Source organism: Elaeis guineensis, chromosome 15 (assembly GCF_000442705.2).
Source record: "Elaeis guineensis isolate ETL-2024a chromosome 15, EG11, whole genome shotgun sequence".
NCBI lineage: Eukaryota > Viridiplantae > Streptophyta > Magnoliopsida > Arecales > Arecaceae > Elaeis > Elaeis guineensis.
In genome coordinates this window covers 70,181,001-70,201,089 of record NC_026007.2, presented here as the reverse complement: position 1 = coordinate 70,201,089, position 20,089 = coordinate 70,181,001, and the positions used below count along the sequence as shown (strand labels likewise).

General features: G+C 36.1%; 1 protein-coding gene across 2 annotated transcripts; it reads right to left on the bottom strand.

Moving 5' to 3' along the window:
• Positions 1–9,635: 9,635 nt before the first annotated feature.
• On the bottom strand, positions 9,636–19,715 carry LOC105058587 (uncharacterized). Of its 2 annotated transcripts, none has more exons than XM_029268495.2 (5): positions 19,080–19,715; positions 16,467–16,619; positions 16,242–16,383; positions 15,916–16,157; positions 9,636–10,064 (listed from the first exon to the last, which is right to left on the bottom strand). In XM_029268495.2, the coding sequence occupies exons 1-5, from the start codon at positions 19,581–19,583 to the stop codon at positions 9,834–9,836; spliced, it is 1,272 nt and encodes a 423-aa protein (XP_029124328.2). In that variant the 5' UTR covers positions 19,584–19,715; the 3' UTR covers positions 9,636–9,833. The 2 variants fall into 2 exon arrangements, with proteins under 2 accessions (XP_029124328.2, XP_010939856.2); XM_010941554.4 differs by having other exon boundaries at positions 9,636–10,040; positions 19,080–19,713.
• Positions 19,716–20,089: the final 374 nt, after the last annotated feature.

The window sequence follows — 20,089 nt, the reverse complement described above, 5'->3', positions numbered from 1 at the left end:
GTTCGCAATATGCATTCCAATTTTACAAAATATAGATACATTTCTTTTATTACCGTTAAGATACCAGGTTCATTAGAACCAAAATTTAAACTATACCCCGACAATTCTGAAGCCCAAGTATGGGACTTCGTGCCACCAATGGGCTGAATACGGACCCGTCCACAACCTTCCTCTTTCCCACGTGTCAATGCATCAAGTCCCACAATAGGACCTGGGTTGCAACCTTCCAGACCTCGCAACATGCAATGAGTGAAAACTGAAATGGGACCTATTAGTAAAGACCGGTCAGAATCCCCTGACTGGAGAATTTTTTTGTGGAGCTGCGATCTCGTGTCCGGTCTGCAGGCCGAAGGATAAGTCGATGAAGCAAACCATCCTGTATTGTCCGAGAGTGAGGTTGATTTGAAAGATGACAGACAGCTAATATTAAGAGGTGAACAGTTATCATGCTCCGAACTCAACATCCGGATCGGATACGTGATGGTCGTACATTTCTTAGAGCAAGCCCTAAAAAATATGTAAGGCCAAATTAAATTATTACAACCTTATCGACCATAATAATTTATTTCAACAATAATTCATAAAACTTGCATAATTACAATTAACATTCTTTCAATCCTCTGATCAGATATCAACGGTACTCTATCTATGCATCCGCTCACTCACAAATTCATACCATAGCCAACCATGGACATCTTGTAACTCTGAGAAGAAAAGAAAGATGAAGGGGTGTGAGCTTTACAGCCCAGTAAGAATTTTCATATCACACCAATATAATAATATAATCTAAAAATAAAGATAAGCAATAACACATAAAAGTCGATGTTCACTATCCAGAATACTGCAAATATTTATAGATTATCTATTTTATCAAAAGAGATGCATTATCATATGTGAATAAGTGAAACAATTTTATTCAACGATTATTTCATGTCTTATCTTTCTATTTTCTTCTATTATCACATCATCTTTAATCCTTTTCTTTTTGGCTTTGACTTTGACTTTGGCTTTGGACTACCAGGATCATGCGACGATCTTTTATTCGGATCGATTTCTGATATCTTCCTCGGATCGAAATATTCATGATCTTTCTCGGATCAAAGTGGTCATGATCTTTCTCGGATCAAATCATTCATGATCTTTCTCGGATCAGATTCTTCCACACATAAGCCTGTGGGGACTGTCCCAGGCATAAGCTCCTGGCAGGCTATTCCACATGATAAGGTCAATCCAAACCATATTTCTTTTTCTTTTTAATTTTATGAAATTATAATATTTGACTTCATTAATCAATTCAAATTTTGCAGTGTAATAAATATGTCATACCCATATAATTATGCCATCAATCGCTGATACATATGTATTGATATAACATACTCATGCTCAAAATCACATAAATAAATAATAGTGTCTCAGATATAACAAATTCATCGATCTCAAATCCAACGATGCAAAATCAATGAGATAAAACTAACGGTAAAATAACATATATAATGATGATCATGTACAGGGATTCTTACCTTTACCGGTGACTGATCCAAGTACCAAAAATCAATGTTCTTCTTTGATTTATGAATGTCTTTAACAAAATATTCCACTCGATATCATATGCAGACAATCATCTCTTCATAACCCTAATCAAATATAAAAATCATATATGGAAAAAATTATCCGATAATCAATCCTAATAACACAAATCTATGACCTCTCTCAGAATTAACCAAAATTAGGATTTGTCTAAGTATCTGGATCCTCCACTGATCCATAAGACTTCTAAAGAGAGAAAATCTATGAAGAGAGAGAAAATTCTAGAGAGAGAAAGTAGAGAGCGAAAGTGGAGAGAGAATCTTCATATCTTTCATATGAGGCAATCATGGTCGAGATCATCAGAGGTCATATCAGGATGATTCAATATGGATTAACCATGATTGATGTTATCAATTTCGAATAAAGATCGGATCAAAATCTAATCTACTGCACGAATTTCGGAGCAATCTCAGGTCATCATATTTTCATATCAATTTTATCCTAGGATTCGTGATGAAATCAGAGAGAGAAAGATACTAGAAAGATAAAATCCATAAAAAGAGAGAAAAGTCTAGAGAGAGAAATTCAAGAGAGAAGAGAGAGAGAGGAGAGAGGAAAGAGGAAGAGAAAGGAGAGAAAGAGAAAATTCTCTCTTTCTTTTTTTTTCTTTCTTTCTCTTTTTCTTTTTCTTTTTCTTTTCTTTTCTTTTTCTTTTTTTTTTCTTTTCCTTCTTTTTCTTTTTTTTTCTTTTCCTTCTTCTTCCCACGGCCTCTCTTGGGCTGAAACAGGGGATCTCAAATCCCCTCCTTTGCTCGGCCGACCAAGGGCCGCAGCCGGCATGGCGGTGGCCGGCGACAAGGGCCGACGATCCCACAGCTCGGAGGGACCAAACCGGTGGTCGGCGGTGACCACTGACGTCAGAAAATCGAAGAAAAATGACAAAAATAAAAGTTTCTTCCACAATAAAATCCGGTGACTTCGGTCACCGACAAGCGTGCACACAGGCATGGAAAGGAAAGGGGAGAAGAGAGGAAAGGGAGGAGGCTTACCTCCGATGCCGGCGAGGCTTTTCCGACGAGCAATTGGACGGGCACAGGGACGGGTCTCCATGGTGGTTTTCCGACGATTGCCGCCGACTGGATCTCGGGTCTTTAGTGGAAGGGAGAGAGGAGGGATCTCCTCCTTAAATAGAGCCAGAGGGGGCTCTTATCCGACTTCGATTGGGAGCCGGTGAACAGAGGATCCCCTGTTTCTTTCCTCTCTTTTTTTTGTTTGGGCTGTGGCTGATTCTGGGCCCAATTGGACCGGGGTGTTACATTCTCCCCCTTTCAAATAATTTCGTCCTCGAAATTAAATTATGTCGTTCAAGATATATATTTCAAAGTATACATTCTTTATGTTATTCTCAAGCTTACGATAATTTCTTATATATTATTTATTTCTCATGATCTTGTTATAATAAAATTATTTGAAATTTGAAATTCATCTTCTCTTATTGATTTCTCAACTTTTTGAAGAACTGTAACATTTTGGGCTTGTATTAATAGACCACCGTTATTTATCTAATACATTTCACTCGAATTTCATAATTATCTCAGACTACCCTTGATAGAAAAATAAATAAAGGTCAAATATCGGGCACTCTTCACAATCATCGATTTCTTTCTTCTCTTGACCTTTCAATAAATTTTATATGTAGACTCTCATCTTAAGAAAACCTCAATCTTCTATATCAGTCTAAGTAACAATATTAAATTTAAAAAAAAATGAGATCTATGTTAGGACATTCTAAGTTTGAACTAATATCAGAACTATCAAGCTGTTAATAAACTTGAGACATCTAAAATTTTTTGGTATTATCTACAATGAAGCAACCTACTGACAAAAATTATCCGGCTATGATCAGATTAGATCAAAATTTATAGCATCCTTTCATTATCAATAAAATCATTTCTTATTTGCAACTAATATATTTTATCATAATATCTTTTGATTTAAAAGATTAATATTTCTAATCAATTTAATCCACTATGCTTTTGCTGCGCACTCTGATCTTAATTTATCAAATTATATAAGTCTATCAAAGATAAAAAAAATATCCTTATATGTTAGATCAATCCAGGATAGATCCCACCCTTCAAATTTCATATAAGACTTAGGGCAAAATTTTAAGTTTCTTTATCTTTACTCCCTTTGGGTATAGCATATAAAAATTAAATCTTAATCCACTTCCTATGTTTGAAATCATTGCATAAGCTTCATTACTCTTCAAGAATCCAACATGTCTAGAATCAATTGGAGTTAACCTTAGATTTACCTTACAATCATTTAAATAATTTTTAAATCAATTTTTTTTTTTAAGAATTAATTCTAACTTGACAAACTAGAAGAACTCAAGCCAACATCCTTAAGTAGAATTAACTTGATTATTTCTTATAGAACTCCCTTCATCACAACCCTTAATATTAATCAATAAATCCATACAAAATCTTATCCCTTGTATAAGTCATTCAAAATTTAACACTAGCAAGATGTCTTAGTTCAATTTAAAAAAAAAAAATTCAAACTTTGACTTGAATAATTAATACACTTTACCATCTTCAATAATTACAAAAAAAATTAAAAAAAAATCTAATCCAAAAATAGTAATACAATTTATTAAAAATTTCATCATAACCTATATATCATACTCTGACAAAATAAATTTTCTTCTTTAATTTAACAACAATATCAAAATACTTTTGATCCACTTAGAAAAGTAAACTTTTGACTTGAAATTCAATACAACTTGAAAAATCAAGGAATCATATTCAGAATATGATATTTTGAGTAACCAAAGATTTCACCAAGATGTGTATCTTATATTCTCATAATAAAATTTAAGTATATTTTTGCATCTAAGATTGAGTTTCATATATGATCCTCTTATAGGTTCAATGCTCAAAAATATTTCTCTATCATATGATAAAATTTTTTCTTAGACCATACCCTAATTAACTTTCTTTTGATAAGTCCAAAAATTTATAATGCTCAAATAATTAACATCAAAATCAAAAAAAAAATTATCATGATCTCCATCCATATAAGTTTAGCATTCCAAAATCATCGAGTATACTCAACATAATATATCAATACCTCCCACTTCCTTCTAAGGTCAACTCTTCTTATATTCAGGCCACCCTACTAATTGAAATCCAAGATATAACTCATCAATTTTATTATAGATATCATATGCCACTTATGCATAAATTTTATCTTAATATCTATTGATTCGAAATCTAAATATTGAATCTTCTTTTTTATATCTATCATGTTTCTTATGATCATAACCTAAGTTCAGATATCACTAAAATTACAATTCTGAATAATTATAATCTTAAACTCAAATACCACTTAAATCATATTTTCTAGTGATCATAACCTAAACTCTAATATCATTCTATCATATCTTTAATGATCATAATCTTAAACTCTGATATTATCAATCATACTCTATTAATTATAATCCCAAAGTTTTGATATCACTTATATGACAATCCCTAGTGACTTTAAACCTGAGCTCTAATACTGTTCTATCATATTCTCTGATATCACTCTGTCACATCCTATTGATCATGCATAAAGTTTTGATATCACTTCATAATCCCTAGTGACTTAAACCTAAGCTTTGATATTATTCTATCACATCTTAATCATTTATATCATAATCTCCAATGATCATAGCCTAAGCTCTGATACTGTTCTGTCATATCCTAATCACTTGTATTATAGTTCCTAAATGATCATAACCTAGGCTCTGATACCATTCTGTCACGCCCCGAACCCAACACCCGGGTTGGATACGTGATGGCCGCACACTCCTTAGAGCAAGCCCTAAAGAATATGCAAGGCCAAATTAAATCATTACAACCTTATCAACTATAATAATTTATTTCAACAATAATTCATAAAACTTGCATAATTACAATTAACATTCCTTCAATCCTCTGATCATGTATCAAAGGTACTCTATCTATGCATCCGCTCACTCACAAATCCATACCATAGCCAACCATGGACATCTTGTAACTCTGAGAAGAAAAGAAAGATGAAGGGGTGTGAGCTTTACAGCCCAGTAAGAATTTTCATATCACACCAATATAATAATATAATCTAAAAATAAAGATAAGCAATAACACATAAAAGTCGATGTTCACTGTCCAGAATACTACAAACATTTATAGATTATCTGTTTTATCAAAAGAGATGCATTATCATATGTTAATAAGTGAAACAATTTTATTCAATGATTGTTTCATATCTTATCTTTCTATTTTCTTCTATTATCACATCATCTTTAATCTTTTTCTTTTTGGCTTTGGCTTTGAACTACCAGGATCATGCGACGATCTTTTATTCGGATCGATTTCTGTGATCTTTCTCGGATCGAAATATTCATGATCTTTCTCGGATCAAAGTGGCCATGATCTTTCTTGGATCAAATCATTCATGATCTTTCTCGGATCAGATTCTTCCACACATAAGCCTATGGGGACTGTCCCAGGCATAAGCTCCTGGCAGGCTATTCCACATGACAAGACCAGTCCAAATCATATTTCTCTTTCTTTTTATTTTCATAAAATTATAATATTTGACTTCATTAATCAATTCAAATTTTGCAGTGTAATAAATATGTCATACCCATATAATCATGCCATCAATTGCTGATACATATGTATTGATATAACATACTCATGCTCAAAATTACATAAATAAATAATAGTGTCTCAGATATAACAAATTCATCGATCTCAAATCCAATGATGCAAAATCAATGAGATAAAACTAACGGTAAAATAACATATATAATGATGATCATATACAGGGATTCTTACCTTTATCGGTGACTGATCCAAGCACCAAAAATCAATATTCTTCTTTGATTTATGAATATCTTTAACAAAATATTCCACTCGATATCATATGCAGACAATCATCTCTTCATAACCCTAATCAAATATAAAAATCATATATGAAAAAAATTATCGGATAATCAATCCTAATAACACAAATCTAGGACCTCTCTCAAAATTAACCAAAATTAGGATTTGTCTAAGTATCTGGATCCTCCACTGATCCATAAGACTTTTAGAGAGAGAAAATCCATGAAGAGAGAGAAAATTCTAGAGAGAGCAAGTAGAGAGAGAAAGTGGAGAGAGAATCTTCGTATCCTTCATATGAGGTAATTATGATCAAGATCATCAGAGGTCATATCAGGATGATTCAATATGGATTAATCATGATTGATGTTATCAATTTCGAATAAAGATTGGATCAGAATCTAATCTACTGCACGAATTTCGGAGCAATCTCAGGTCATCATATTTTCATATCAATTTTATCCTAGGATTCATGATGAAATCAGATAGAAAAAGACACTAGAGAGATAAAATCCATAAGGAGAGAGAAAGGTCTAGAGAGAGAAATTGGAGAGAGAAGGTAGAGAGAGGAGAGAGGAAAGAGGAAGAGAAAGGAGAGAGAGAGAGAGAAAATTCTCTCTTTCTTTTTTTTTCTTTCTCTTTTTCTTTTTTTTTTCTTTTCTTTTCTTTTCTTTTTTTTTTCTTTTCCTTCTTCTTTTTCTTTTTTTTTCTTTTCCTTCTTCCCACGGCCCTCTCTTGGGCTAAAACAGGGGATCTCAAATCCCCTCCTTTGCTCGGCCGACCAAGGGCCGCAGTCGGTATGGCAGTGGCCAGTGACAAGGGCCGACGATCCCACAACTCGGAGGGACCAAACCGGTGGTCGGCGGTGACCACCGGCATCAAAAAATCGAAGAAAAACGATAAAAATAAAGGTTTCTTCCGCAACAAAATATGACGACTCCGGTCACCGGCGAGCGTACACACAGGCATGGGAAGGAAAGGAGAGAAGAGAGGAAGGGGAGGAGGCTTACCTCCGACACCGGCGAGGCTTTTCCGGCGAGCAATTGGACGGGCACAGGGATGGATCTCCGCAGTGGTTTTTCGGTGGATGGGTCTCCGCGATGATTTTTCGGTGATTGCCGCCGACTAGATCTCGGGTCTTTGGTGGAAGGGAGAGAGGAGGGATCTCCTCCTTAAATAGAGCCAGAGGGGGCTCTTATCCGACTCCGATTGGGAGCCGATGAATGGAGGAAGAAGACTCCCTTCGGGAGTCTTCTCCCCTATTTCTTTCCTCTCTTTTTTTTTTTTTGTTTGGGCTGTAGCTGATTCTGGGCCCAATTGGGTCAGGGTGTTACGGCAGTGACTCTTGGCTAGAGTCCTTTCGGAGTACGATCTGTTAGAGTATGATTGAGATGATACCTTCACTTGGAGGGGCAGAATAGTTTATATCATCTACTAGATATGACTTTCCAAAAACAACTTGATCTTGGAGGACGAAGTAGTTTCTGCACATCAAGTGCTGGAGAGAACTATCTGTTTGGCTACAAAGTACAACCATTTCGACATTACTGGCCAATCGCTTAATAGCCCTATTTCCTGGAACTCCCATAGTGCCCTTGCAACGATCCAGAGGATTATTTTCATTTTCTAAGAATCTCCTCCTTCAAGGTTTGTCAACGTGAATTTTGATAGCAGTGTTAGGAATGGTAGGATGATGCATGTTTTGTCATCCAGAGTCTAGATACCAAGTTATTGGTGAGGAGAGGCTTCCACCTCATCGAGCCTTTGATCCTGAGAGCTAAGTTTAATATTATCTGGGTGGGTTATTACCTTTGCCAAACAAAAGTTGCGGCGGAAAGGATTTTCATTAAAGAAAATTCTGCCATTATCATTGGATGAATCCAAGACAATATGAAGTAGTTGGAAGCCTATCCGTTCTTTTATGACATCTAAACTACTCTTAGCTTCGTTATTGCTGTATCGATTTGATATGTTTACCAGAAGATGAACAATACGGCAGATTAGATGGTACCTCAAAGATTGGGCTTGGTAATAGGATAAGAGTTACCGACCAATCCTGCAGGATCTTTTTATTCTGATTTTTTGGACTACTCTCGTGAATATGTAGCATAATCACCCACATATACCAAAAAAAAGAAAAAAAAAAATTCAAGTGGTCTAAACATAATCACATAGATGTTGGATGGCCCTTTTAGAACAAGTGATTTAGAACGTGTTTCTCTGCAACTAGTGGAAAACTACAAAACCATGGACGGGACACGGCACATAGAGTCTGAGGATCGAGCATGGTGAGTAAACTTAGACAGCAGATTGGATGAATTGAGTTGGATAAAGCCATAAAACTCTTCTTTTTTTCTTTGCATGCATACAAGCCTCTCTCTGTGCCCCTGTGCCCCGATGAAAGGATTTGTTAAAAATTATATATATCTAAATTAAGGGTGTAAAAAATTTTAATTAAATCATCTAAACCATCCAATCCGAACCAACCCGACCCAAATATAATAATTTGATAATTTAACTTATTCGATTCAATTAAATAAAATAAAAAAATCGATATTTTGATTTGATTATTAATTTATGTAATCTGCTAGAACCGGATCAAACCGACAAATCAAAATTAAAATATTTTCATTTTATATATTTATATATACACCTATATTACATACTTCATATATTTATATATATACTTATATTACATATATATTTAAGATTGAACTATCTATTTTATATAAATTAAAATTTTAAAATATTAATTTGATCATATTTCAATCTAACTCAGATCAAATTTGATTATGAATCACAATGGAGGAACAAAAAATAGAAATTAAATTAACCAACCCACTTAAATCAAAAAATTATTCAAATACTTAAAAAAACTACTTGAACAAACCAAACCGATATAAAATCAAACCGAAAAAACTAATTATGTTTAATCAAATATTTAATTTTAAAAATTTTTTAAATCAAAATATCAATTTAATTTTAAAAAATCACTTAAAATCGAACCGTTCCAACTATTTTCAGCCTTAAACCAAATTAGATCCGGAGGTAGGTCTTACCACGCACTCACCTTAGATCCGCTGTTGGCCGAGCTGGGTATACCAAATCCAAAATAATAAACATCAAAAAGGATGAACCAACGAGATAGTTTCCACGAATCATAAAAGGAAGAAGAGCAATTCCATAAGATTGAGGCACAAAACCAGACGAATATTCTATAATCACAAGGATCAGCATTCTACAGAATTAAATTTGACACTGAAGTTCTAATAGATGGCTCAAAAACAAAGAGAAGCTCAAAGATTAATGGGCTCCACTGTCTCTGCTGTTTCATGTGTGATGATTAATCTCCAATTTGGCAGCACAAAATCATTCAGAAGGTCAAGGCTATAGGTATAGTTGAATGAGCTCATCACTTACAACAGAAGGTGTAAGAACACCAAGATCTGTGAAAAGAAGCGTGAGATACTGAGGAGGAGTATAGTCCCTTGCAGATGTCTCAACCTCGACACCTGATGGAATAGGAACACCAAAGTCTATGGAGCGAAGTGCAGGAGCTAGGTCCTTCTGGTCCAATGGATACAGACGTGCAAACTGCAAAAGTTCACACGAGTCATTCTGAAAATCCAATAGCAAATATTTCAAGTGAAATATCAGAGAGCTGAATCTATTCCCAAAATTTTTAAAAAAAAAAATTAAAAAAATATCCAATTATCTGCCAACAATTCACATAAAAAAGTTGATTAATATTCTCGTTTTAATTATCTAAAAGATACACCTTAAGAATCATCTTAAATAGCATAAATTTCATAAATATCTCATTTTTTTTAAATATAGACCCTGCCATTCAAAGTAGTGTTGACAATTGGCACCAAAGCAGGGGATTAAGCCTCCTAGTCAAGGAAAATGAAAAAAAAGGTTATTTTCTAGAACATTGAACTTTGTTGGTAACAAAAAATATCAGAACTAGTTTTTGACTTTGATCACTGAGCTCTACGATTATGCATCTTTCGGGAAACTTCACAAGAATTAGAATAGGTAGAACTCTAATCTGAAGTTACTGCAGCTTAGACTTAGATGGCCACATGCTGCATGCAATTTCATTGGTGTTTCTATCAATCTATGGCAGCAGAATATTAGGAACAAGACACCTCCATTGTTGAGGATGAAAGCTTCAATCTTGTTGCAGGGACAGACAGCTCCTTCATCAACAACCAGCAGCTTGCTGGCACTGGTTGAATCATCAGAAATCTATCAATTAAATTCTAAGGAGAACAATTCCCTTGTGGAAAAGTTCCATGCTGAACTGGTAGTTGTCCTGCATTGTCAGATATACTCACCAAGCTTGCTGGCTGATAAACCACCAAAGATAAATAGCACATGAATAAAGATCAACATAATGGACTACCAAAGCAAGCAAAAGCAGGAACTACCATTCAACATGTGGTTAGGCAATGGCGATGGAATCTGCAACTCTCCATCATTACCATTTGTGATAGATAAAAAGGCGACCTAGTGCATAAGGCTCTTACCATGCAGGGTTTGGGAAGGGTTAGATGTATTTTTGTGATAGATCAAAGAGCAAAAACATTTCAAATGATTGATACACCAAAATGTTAAGAGCTAAGGAGTAATAATATCATTGGGTTAATTCACTATATATTGCATGAACATACTTGAACATTCTTGCTTTCCAATGTAATGCTTAAAGCAACCTTACTGGTACTTTTGATGAATAAACGGATATGAACCTAGCACTCCCTGGTGTAGAAATGGGCCAGGAACTTTTCCTTTTTCCTCCAAACAATGGTCTTCTCTTATGTGTTTGCCTTATCCTAGCCTAGTTATCAACATTTTTTCTACAAAAAGGCAGCCCAACACATGAGGCTCCTACCATTGCAGGGTCTAGTGAGGGTCAAATGTATACAACCTTACCCTCGCATGCAAAATAGACTGTTTCTATTGTTTTGAACTGTAACCTTCAGGTTACAAGGGAGCAACCTTACCGTTGCACCAAGGCTCACCCTCACTATCAACATTTTTCTACTCTATATATTTCTTTGCTCCTTCTGGAGACCACTACTACCTAGACGCAAACAAGAGAATGAGATTCATATCCAAGTGTCTAACTCGGCAAGAGAAAGAATAAAAAATATGGGATATGTAGAAAACAAATAAATTTAGTTAAATTATATATATTCAAAAATCTTATAGACAAAACATTGAAAGATATTATGTGCTAAGGTCGCATATTTCCAATCCAAACTTTTTAATTAGCTTTAGAATTTTAGAAAATGGCATTTAGCAAAGCTATTTTAATACCTACATTTTGACCAATCTCTGATGAAAGCAAAAGCTCAATTTTAACATTATTTTTCTGGGTCAAACTCATTGTTGGGGGAGTCTTAAGTCTACCAACTTCCAAAAGCTGCAATTGAAAAAAATTGACAAGAAACCAAGTGTCTGGCATGAATACAATTCAAATACATACCTGATATGAATTCTAAGAGCCGGACGCAATTGACTAAGGAACATAGAAGGAGACGTATTTTCTTAGTTTCACATGTGCATATATGAAGACGCAAGCAAAGCTATCGTATATTCAAATGACTCAAGATCAAGTAGAGTTATTGACTCCTTCATTTGCATGATACCGAAAGTCTCCAATAAATTACTAATGTTATGATGTTATGCATGTCCAGGTTTCATCTTAAGCGAATTGCTGCATCTCAGCTAGAGTCATCTAGATCACTTAACAAGCATGCTAGGAGTGCAATCTCTGATGTTATTATCATAAGAAAGGACCAACTTCAAAAGATAAGTGGCTGAAAAATGCACTTTCTCAGATCAACATAGTCTAAACATCTTTGTGGAACCTAGCATGTGATTGGTTCTATCAAAAGCTAGTTCCCCAAAATAAGAAATCAACATATAAATTATTTTTCACTCCTTCCATCCAAGTTTTCTTCAATACTTTTACTCTCTATCACAATACTTAAATCAACATGTATGGCTAGAAATAGGCCCAGGCCAGGCCAGCTCCGAGTCAGGCCTTGGGAATGGCATGAGAATGTTCAGGTCAGGCTTGGGCTTAGAAACCATGGACTGATTGAATTTTGGGCCAGGTTTGGGTCAATGCCTGACTCGACTTGAGCCCAAGCCTGACTTCAAGTCTGAAGCCCAAGCCTGAAATCAAGCCTGTACCAGACCCCAGATTTATAAGCCCAATCTGACCCGGACCTTTAAACCTGACCATGCCTACGCCCAGGAACTCTTGAATATCTTGCAACCTAGACCCAATGATCCACCCCACCCACCCAATCCATGTCTTAATAGCCTAATACTCTCCATTCATATCTTTTTCAGAGCCCTAGATGCTTGTTGTGGTGAGGATCCTCTTTTAGATGCAAAGAGAAAAAGCTTAGTATTCCTACCTACACAAGCAAGAGAGCAAGCATGACAACAAGTACCTCTATGGACTTTCTACAAGCATTTGGTGGACGATAATCACATTCAACACAAACTTAGATTCTAGGCTGTCATGGATGGGAAACATAGCATACACGAAAAGAGAAATCACAAAAGAACACAAAATTCACAGGACAAGGATACCAAGACTTAAATGGTTTGGTCAATCTCAAGGCCTACATTAAAGGGAGAACAATGCAATGGTGGTATTCCTACTATTCAAGGGGATTACAAGAGACAAGGGGCAACACCACCTCAAACATGAAAATGAGTTTGAATACAAGCTCTTTCTAGCTCTCTTGGACCTAAAGGATGACAAGATCTACTCCAACAAGCTAACCAATGCTTCCAGAGAACTTTAGGAATTAAGCTGCTCTCTATCTCGAAATCTTCCCCTCTCTCTTTTTGTTTCTCTCTACTTTTCCTGAGCTATTTTAGCCCTCTTCTTTAGAGGAATTTTTAGGAGCCCATTGGTCAACCCCAATCCAATGGCTCACAATCATCATGGATAGATGACTCGAACGAGAGGAAATAGATTTGGCTTCACCAACCCAATATGAGCTTGCCCAAATACAAGCCCATAACAAAATGCCTCATGGGAGCAGACGACTGCCTAGAGGGAGAGGGTGGTGGAGTGGAGGTGGTTGCAAGGAAGAATGTGGGCAACAACGATGAAGGAAGCAAAGTTGTAGCAGCAAAGTGAGTGGTGCTAGGTCCTAAGGAAGAGGCTAGCTGCAGAGGCAGCAGAAGATCTACATGGCCTGAGTGGTAGAGAATCCAACAAGGTGGTACACAGATTCAAGAAAGCGTCATTGATTCTAGGATGATGACTCCCTTAGGATGGAGACCGTCGTGGAGATCATGGTTTCATCATCGTTGTTGGATGGTAATGGTTAGGATGCTGATGAAGAGATGAATGGAAGGGATGAGAATAATGAACGGAGATAGAGAAGGTTTTGGTGGTGTTTGTGTATAATGAGAAGAGAGGATTAAAAAAATTGGATTCCATGAAAAGTAGGCTTGAAAACACTTGGATTCAAAGAATTCCCTATAAGCCAGCTACGCTAATTCAAGTTGGGTCAAGCCTTCCAACCCAATTACATTGGTTGAGTCAGCTCATCTGGGCCTCAGGCTAAGCTCAAGTTCAGGCTCAGGTCAAGCTCAGTTAAAGGCCCGAAAATATTTTTTGGCCCTAGGCCCAAACTGAAACTTGAAAACCAAGCGCAGGCACTAGGGATCCCAACTTGGCTTAGCTCATCTAACCTTACCAATATGTGACACCATTGTGGCTGTCTCATACCCATTGTACATCATCACTAAGTCCAACATAGAGTTGCAACGGGAAGCATTTATACTTAAAATCAAGCCAAGCAACTAGATATTATATATTGGCGTTTTATTTGTAATCATATTATATATGAACATTACTAAATATGGGATTCAAGCTGACGCAACCCAAGCCTGCTTGAATTCATTTTAGGGCTTCAATTCAAGGGGCAGCCTATAAACAAATGCAGTTTTCCCCTACGGAATCCTGCCTGATAGGCCTTAAGCTATCATAGGGCCCATTTCTAGCCCTACTACCTCCCCACCAAAATAACATAATTTGTTGTACTTACTTGAGTAAACCAACTAAAACTAGGTCTTATCTTAAGAAAAGAGTATGGATGTTAGACCATCAAGCAAGGTCTGCAATCTCAATACTGGGTATTGTATCGATACCTTACTAGCTCGGTACAGTATGGACTCCATACCAAAATAGCTCGCTAATCATTTTTCTCAATTTTTATCTCGATACACTTCGGTATAGATCGGTACACTTTGGTGTAGGTCGGTTTACACCTCGACATGCCTCAGTACAGGTTAATATGCCATAGGGTGGTATAGCTTAGAGCGGAGGAGTATGGACTTTATACTAACTCAAAGTTGAGTTTCGTACCGGTTCCTGTCGGACAGTATGATACATCCCATATTGGATGGTACGAGGCAAAATGGCGGACCATGCCATCAAGATATGTCGAAAGAACTTTCTAACTCTAAATAAAATATAAGCTCATGTGAGGTGAAAACTGTAGAGCGATATTTATGTATCATTCATTTGCTATTAAGTAGAAATATCCAACCCAAAATCCAATCAAATTTCCTTCTATCTTTCTATATGCCTTCTATTGCTTTTTTATTTTGCATTTAACCTGCACACTTAAGATTTACCTAAAAAAAAAAATCATTGATCAGAAATTATCAAAGGTCTGAAGCAACATGCAATCCACATTTATATTAACATCTACAATGTTCAAAGTAATCTGTTTCCCTAAATCACGTTAGTATGGAGAGTAAACATTTGTGAATAATCCAACAATATACGAAGCAAAGCCGACTTGAATATTACGGTTGTGAAAATAATAATTGTAATAATAATATAAGTAATTGATGAGAACTGAGAACTATACCTAAGGAGAGGGCACTAGTCGACAAGAAATGTAGGTAAAATGTCTGAGGAACTACGAATCGGAATTCCCATGTAAGGCCAAACACTTGAATTTGGAATCGAAGTACAGAAAATGGTCCAACATATGATAATTTAGATGTTAAACAATTGACAATATGAAATTTCAAGAAAGACTAACATGTGGCATAAGACAAAGTTTGGTACATAGAACAGCCAATAATCACCGGGAACCCAATTGCATGATACCTCAATCATCCAGGAGACAAATAATAACTACATGACAAAGTATCTTATCATGATTCTTGGCTGACAAGTCCAAAATTATCTTCTTATTCATGTGATAACCAACGAAACACCGCTTGATAATTAATAGGAAAATAAAACCTCATATGCAGCTCTACTGAAAATTCTATAACGAAAGGACAAGAATTACCAACTTCTGTATTCTGATATTTACATTCAGGATTCAAATCCTTGTTGTTCCATGAAGAATTCATTTTTGAGGGTTGCAAATGAGTTGAAAGCAAATAGACATGATGTGAAAAGTGGTACCTTGTAACTTTCAGCAGCCACATAAACAGGTTTATTCATGCTATGGGCCACTAATGCAATTTGATATGTTCCCATCATGTTGATGATGCCTCCACTTTCAACAACCCCATCAGCCCCAACAAAGACCATGTCAACCTCATCCATGGTATAGGCCACTGCAGAATCAATCAGAAGTTTAACTGGAACACCTAATGCAGCAAGCTCATTTGATAATCGTAAACCTGTCCTGTCTGGTCTTCCCTCTACATATAAAAAGAACATGTCAGCACTTGCAAAATTGATGCTTACAAAGCATACTATGTATGAAAAGTGCATTGACAGAGGACCTGTACAAAGAACCCGAAAGAGTTTCCTATTGGATGCTGCTAGCTTCAAAACTTCCAACACGACTCTCGAAAAACCATGGACTAGGATTGTACAACCATCAAATATAAAGTCTTGACCAAGCATTGCAATGGTTCGGCGTGCCTGACATATAGATCTGATGTGTCAAAAAAATTTCAGCTAGCAAAACAAAAGAATAGAGAGGTGATCCATGGCATGTTACTTACCTTCAAAGAGATTTCTCCAAATTTTTCCCCACGCTCGATCAAACGGAGTTTTGCAGCATCAAAGTCTTCATATTCCAAAGCTGAAGTTCTGGTTACATATCGCATAAACAAATCACAGCCAGCCGACAAAGATATAGAGGTCGTGTCCCATGACTGAAATGTCATATGAAATCGACTGTCAATGGATCGCTAGCTTAAATATGCTATCAAAATAAGTTATGAGACATCCCTTATTTCTGGAATAGAAACTATGTGGAATAATGAACTGATGCTTTATATTTTTTATCCTTTTTGCTTTTCATTGTAAAAAAATGAAACTAAGCACAATTAATCAGATGCAAAATCATAAGTTAACCAACTAAAAGGATCCAACAAGCCATTCCACCATTGATGAGGAAGCTAGGCCCTGCTTAGATAAATCAGAAGTAATTAGGGTGCAAAAGTTGGGAAGAACAGCTTTCAAAAAAAAAAAAGTGAATAAGTAATCACCTAGAAATCAGTAAAAAACAATAAACAATAAATAACAACTGGATTTATCTCTAAAATATAGGGCAGTAATAAAGAATAATTAATGTAAGGCGAGTGCTAGGAAGCAAAAATGAAAGTGGAAACAAGATTCAGAAGCAGGTGAGCACCCTGTGTACACGATTCCAGCGACCAAGATAGGATACTAAAGTGCCAGCTAATATGATCGCAATGCTGCTTAAAGAAAAATCAACCACATAATGATAAAAGAGATGCATACAATTATATGCATAGCATCCAGTTATATGTTTGTAATTTAAGAACTGACAAATTTTATTAAATTAGGAACTTGAATACATACTATCAGAATAATATAACAAAAAAGTTGCTAAATATGAAAGGAAAGCACTACAAATTGTAAGAAAAATATCCTAATTCCTAATGAGGATGGTAGTGAAATTGAACACAAGCAAGAAAAACTTATCACACATGATTATAGGTGTCTAATAAATGATAATCACACAAATAGAAGGAAAATGCCAATGAATGATAATCACACAGATAGAATGAAAATGCCAATGAATATAAGTTATAAGAATGAGATGCTATACACTAGCAAAAGGCATGATGGGCTACATCAGTTGAGAAAAAAAAAATGCCTGGAAGGGGAGCCTGAGATTCTATGAATGGAACTTCTAAATTAACTTTGATAAAGTTGAAGTCAAAGTATCTCTTACTATGTAACAATAGCCAAAAAAAAAAAAAAAATCCAAATCAAGTAGGAAATATCTGAAGTAGAGCTTCATGGTTATAGTTATGGCTGTAAGCAATGGATTCGACACTTGTCTAACTAGTATGGGCAATCATCATACCTTAACTGACGATTTCACAACACTGGAAGAATTTCCACTTACAAAGTCGAGTATGTTGTGGCGCAATTGATTAAGCAGCCTTGAGCATTGGAACATTATTAATAAGCTACTTGACTGTTACTAAAGTTTACTAAAACAGATAGTTACAAACATGCTGTTATGTAGAGCAGGCTTTTATAAAGCCACACAAAAACCTAATTTTCTTAAAACCCATTTTTCAGATTTTGTGTCATGCCAATTTTTCTAAAACAGGTTTTATGAAAAACAATGGAACAAGTGTTTCAATAAGACCTGCTTCATTTCAGGTTTAGTGCCAGTACATCTTTAATATGTCTAAAAACCAAACAGCCCCAAAATTTAACAAGCTTACAAATCTGAATGGAAACAATGAATACATGCCTAGCAAATATCAATCTTTACATGCTGATTCAGAAAAAACAAAGATAGGATCAAATCAAAAAAACCTCAGAACTTTAAACTGAAACATGTGAAAAGTATACTTTGATTTAAGGCTCACCATCAATATCTGATCTCATACTAGTACCATCATATTACAGTGTTCGTATGCCCGGAATGGTATCCGGTTCAACGTATGAAGTGTTCATCTGCCCCCCATACCGCATATTGATTCGATACCATACAGTATGGTTGGTATGCATCGGTACCAACTGATATGGCAAATCTTGCTTTGATTAGTATGATTTATATATACATGCATGCATGCATATTTGCTAGAAATCATTGAGAAAACATAATAAGGTTCAATAAACAGGCTCCTTTCCAAATTGTGTGCCCATTATGAATATTTTTTTCTGGCTCGTGAAGAAGAACTTATTCAACATTTTAACATCCATGTCGTAAAACAACCTTAGTTTGGTGCTATATTCAAGATGAAGAATCCAATTGTCAAGAGATTTGCTGGCAATAGACAGGTTTCATCCATCTATAAACAAAATTCTGCACTTTGGAGATATCATATATACCTAGAAACACCCTAAAGACAAGCATCTCCCCCAAAAATTGAAATTGCAATTGGATTTTCTAGATGAACCATAAAGAGATCTGCAAATTGATCATTTATTCGTTGGGTAATCAAAGAAGAGGACTGGGAATGGAAAATATAGATTGGTTTGCTACTTATATCAACAAGGAGAAATATTATTTTCCCAAAAACTTTTTACTTCTGCATAGATAAGGTTATACTCTCCCCAGAAATTGATTTTTTTTATCGATTAGCGAGCCCAAGAAGATGACTGGAACTGAAAAGAACTTCGACCTTGAGGGTGTCGGAAGCCTTCTTGAGCTCGATTTCGAGTTCCATCATGGTGGTGGCCTCGCTGGAGCGAATAACGGCGGCGAGGGCCATGATCGCGGCGACGGCCTCAGCAAGGTCGGGCTTCTTCCGCCAGTAGTTGAACTCGTCGATGACGCTGAAGGGCTTGCCGCCGCCGCCGACGGAACCAGTCCTGGCGGCGCTGCTGGATGAGGCGGCGGCGGTGGGCCTTCCCGAGGACGGCGCGGCGTCCCGGCCGACGGCGGCCTGAGCCTGGGCGAGCCAGTCGCTGGTGACGACGGCGTGGTGCTCGGCGCGCGTCTGGTAGTAGGCGGAGATGCCGTGGTTAGGGTTAGGGTTTTGGTCCATGGGATCGATGGAGGGGGAGGGGGGTGGGAGCTGGGCCGGGTCGCGCGGATCGTAGAAGCGCGGATCGTAGAAGAAGGAGGACGGCTCTTCCTGCTGCTGCCGTTGGTCGAGAACAAAAGAAGCGGATCTCAGCCACATCTCTCGCTTCTCTTCTAATCCTAAAGATCAAGAATCCTCCTCTTTATGTCAAGAATCCTCTTTACCTCTGACAGAGAATAGAATATAAGCTAGAGAAGAATGAAAGGCTCCTTGATCAGCTAGTCCTCGGCAGATGTAATAGGAATTATAAGTACGAGACCATTACGAAACCTTGCTCTCCGGTGTAACATTTGTCTAAATAATAATAATAATAACAACATTTATTTTAATAATAATAATAATAATAACAACAATAATGCCGCCATCATCGTTAATATCTTAAAAATAACAATTTCGAAATCTAAAAATATGTTTCTAAAATTTCATCTGTTATTTTTTAATATAAAAATATCCTCTCATTTTTATGGAACACATAAATCATTTCAGTTGGCCATTCATTTTTCATATTAATAAATTATATATAAATTATCTGAGTTTACTATTTAAAAAAAAAAAATAATTTTGTGATCTGACATCAGTAACCTCCATCTTTTTTTTTTTTTTTT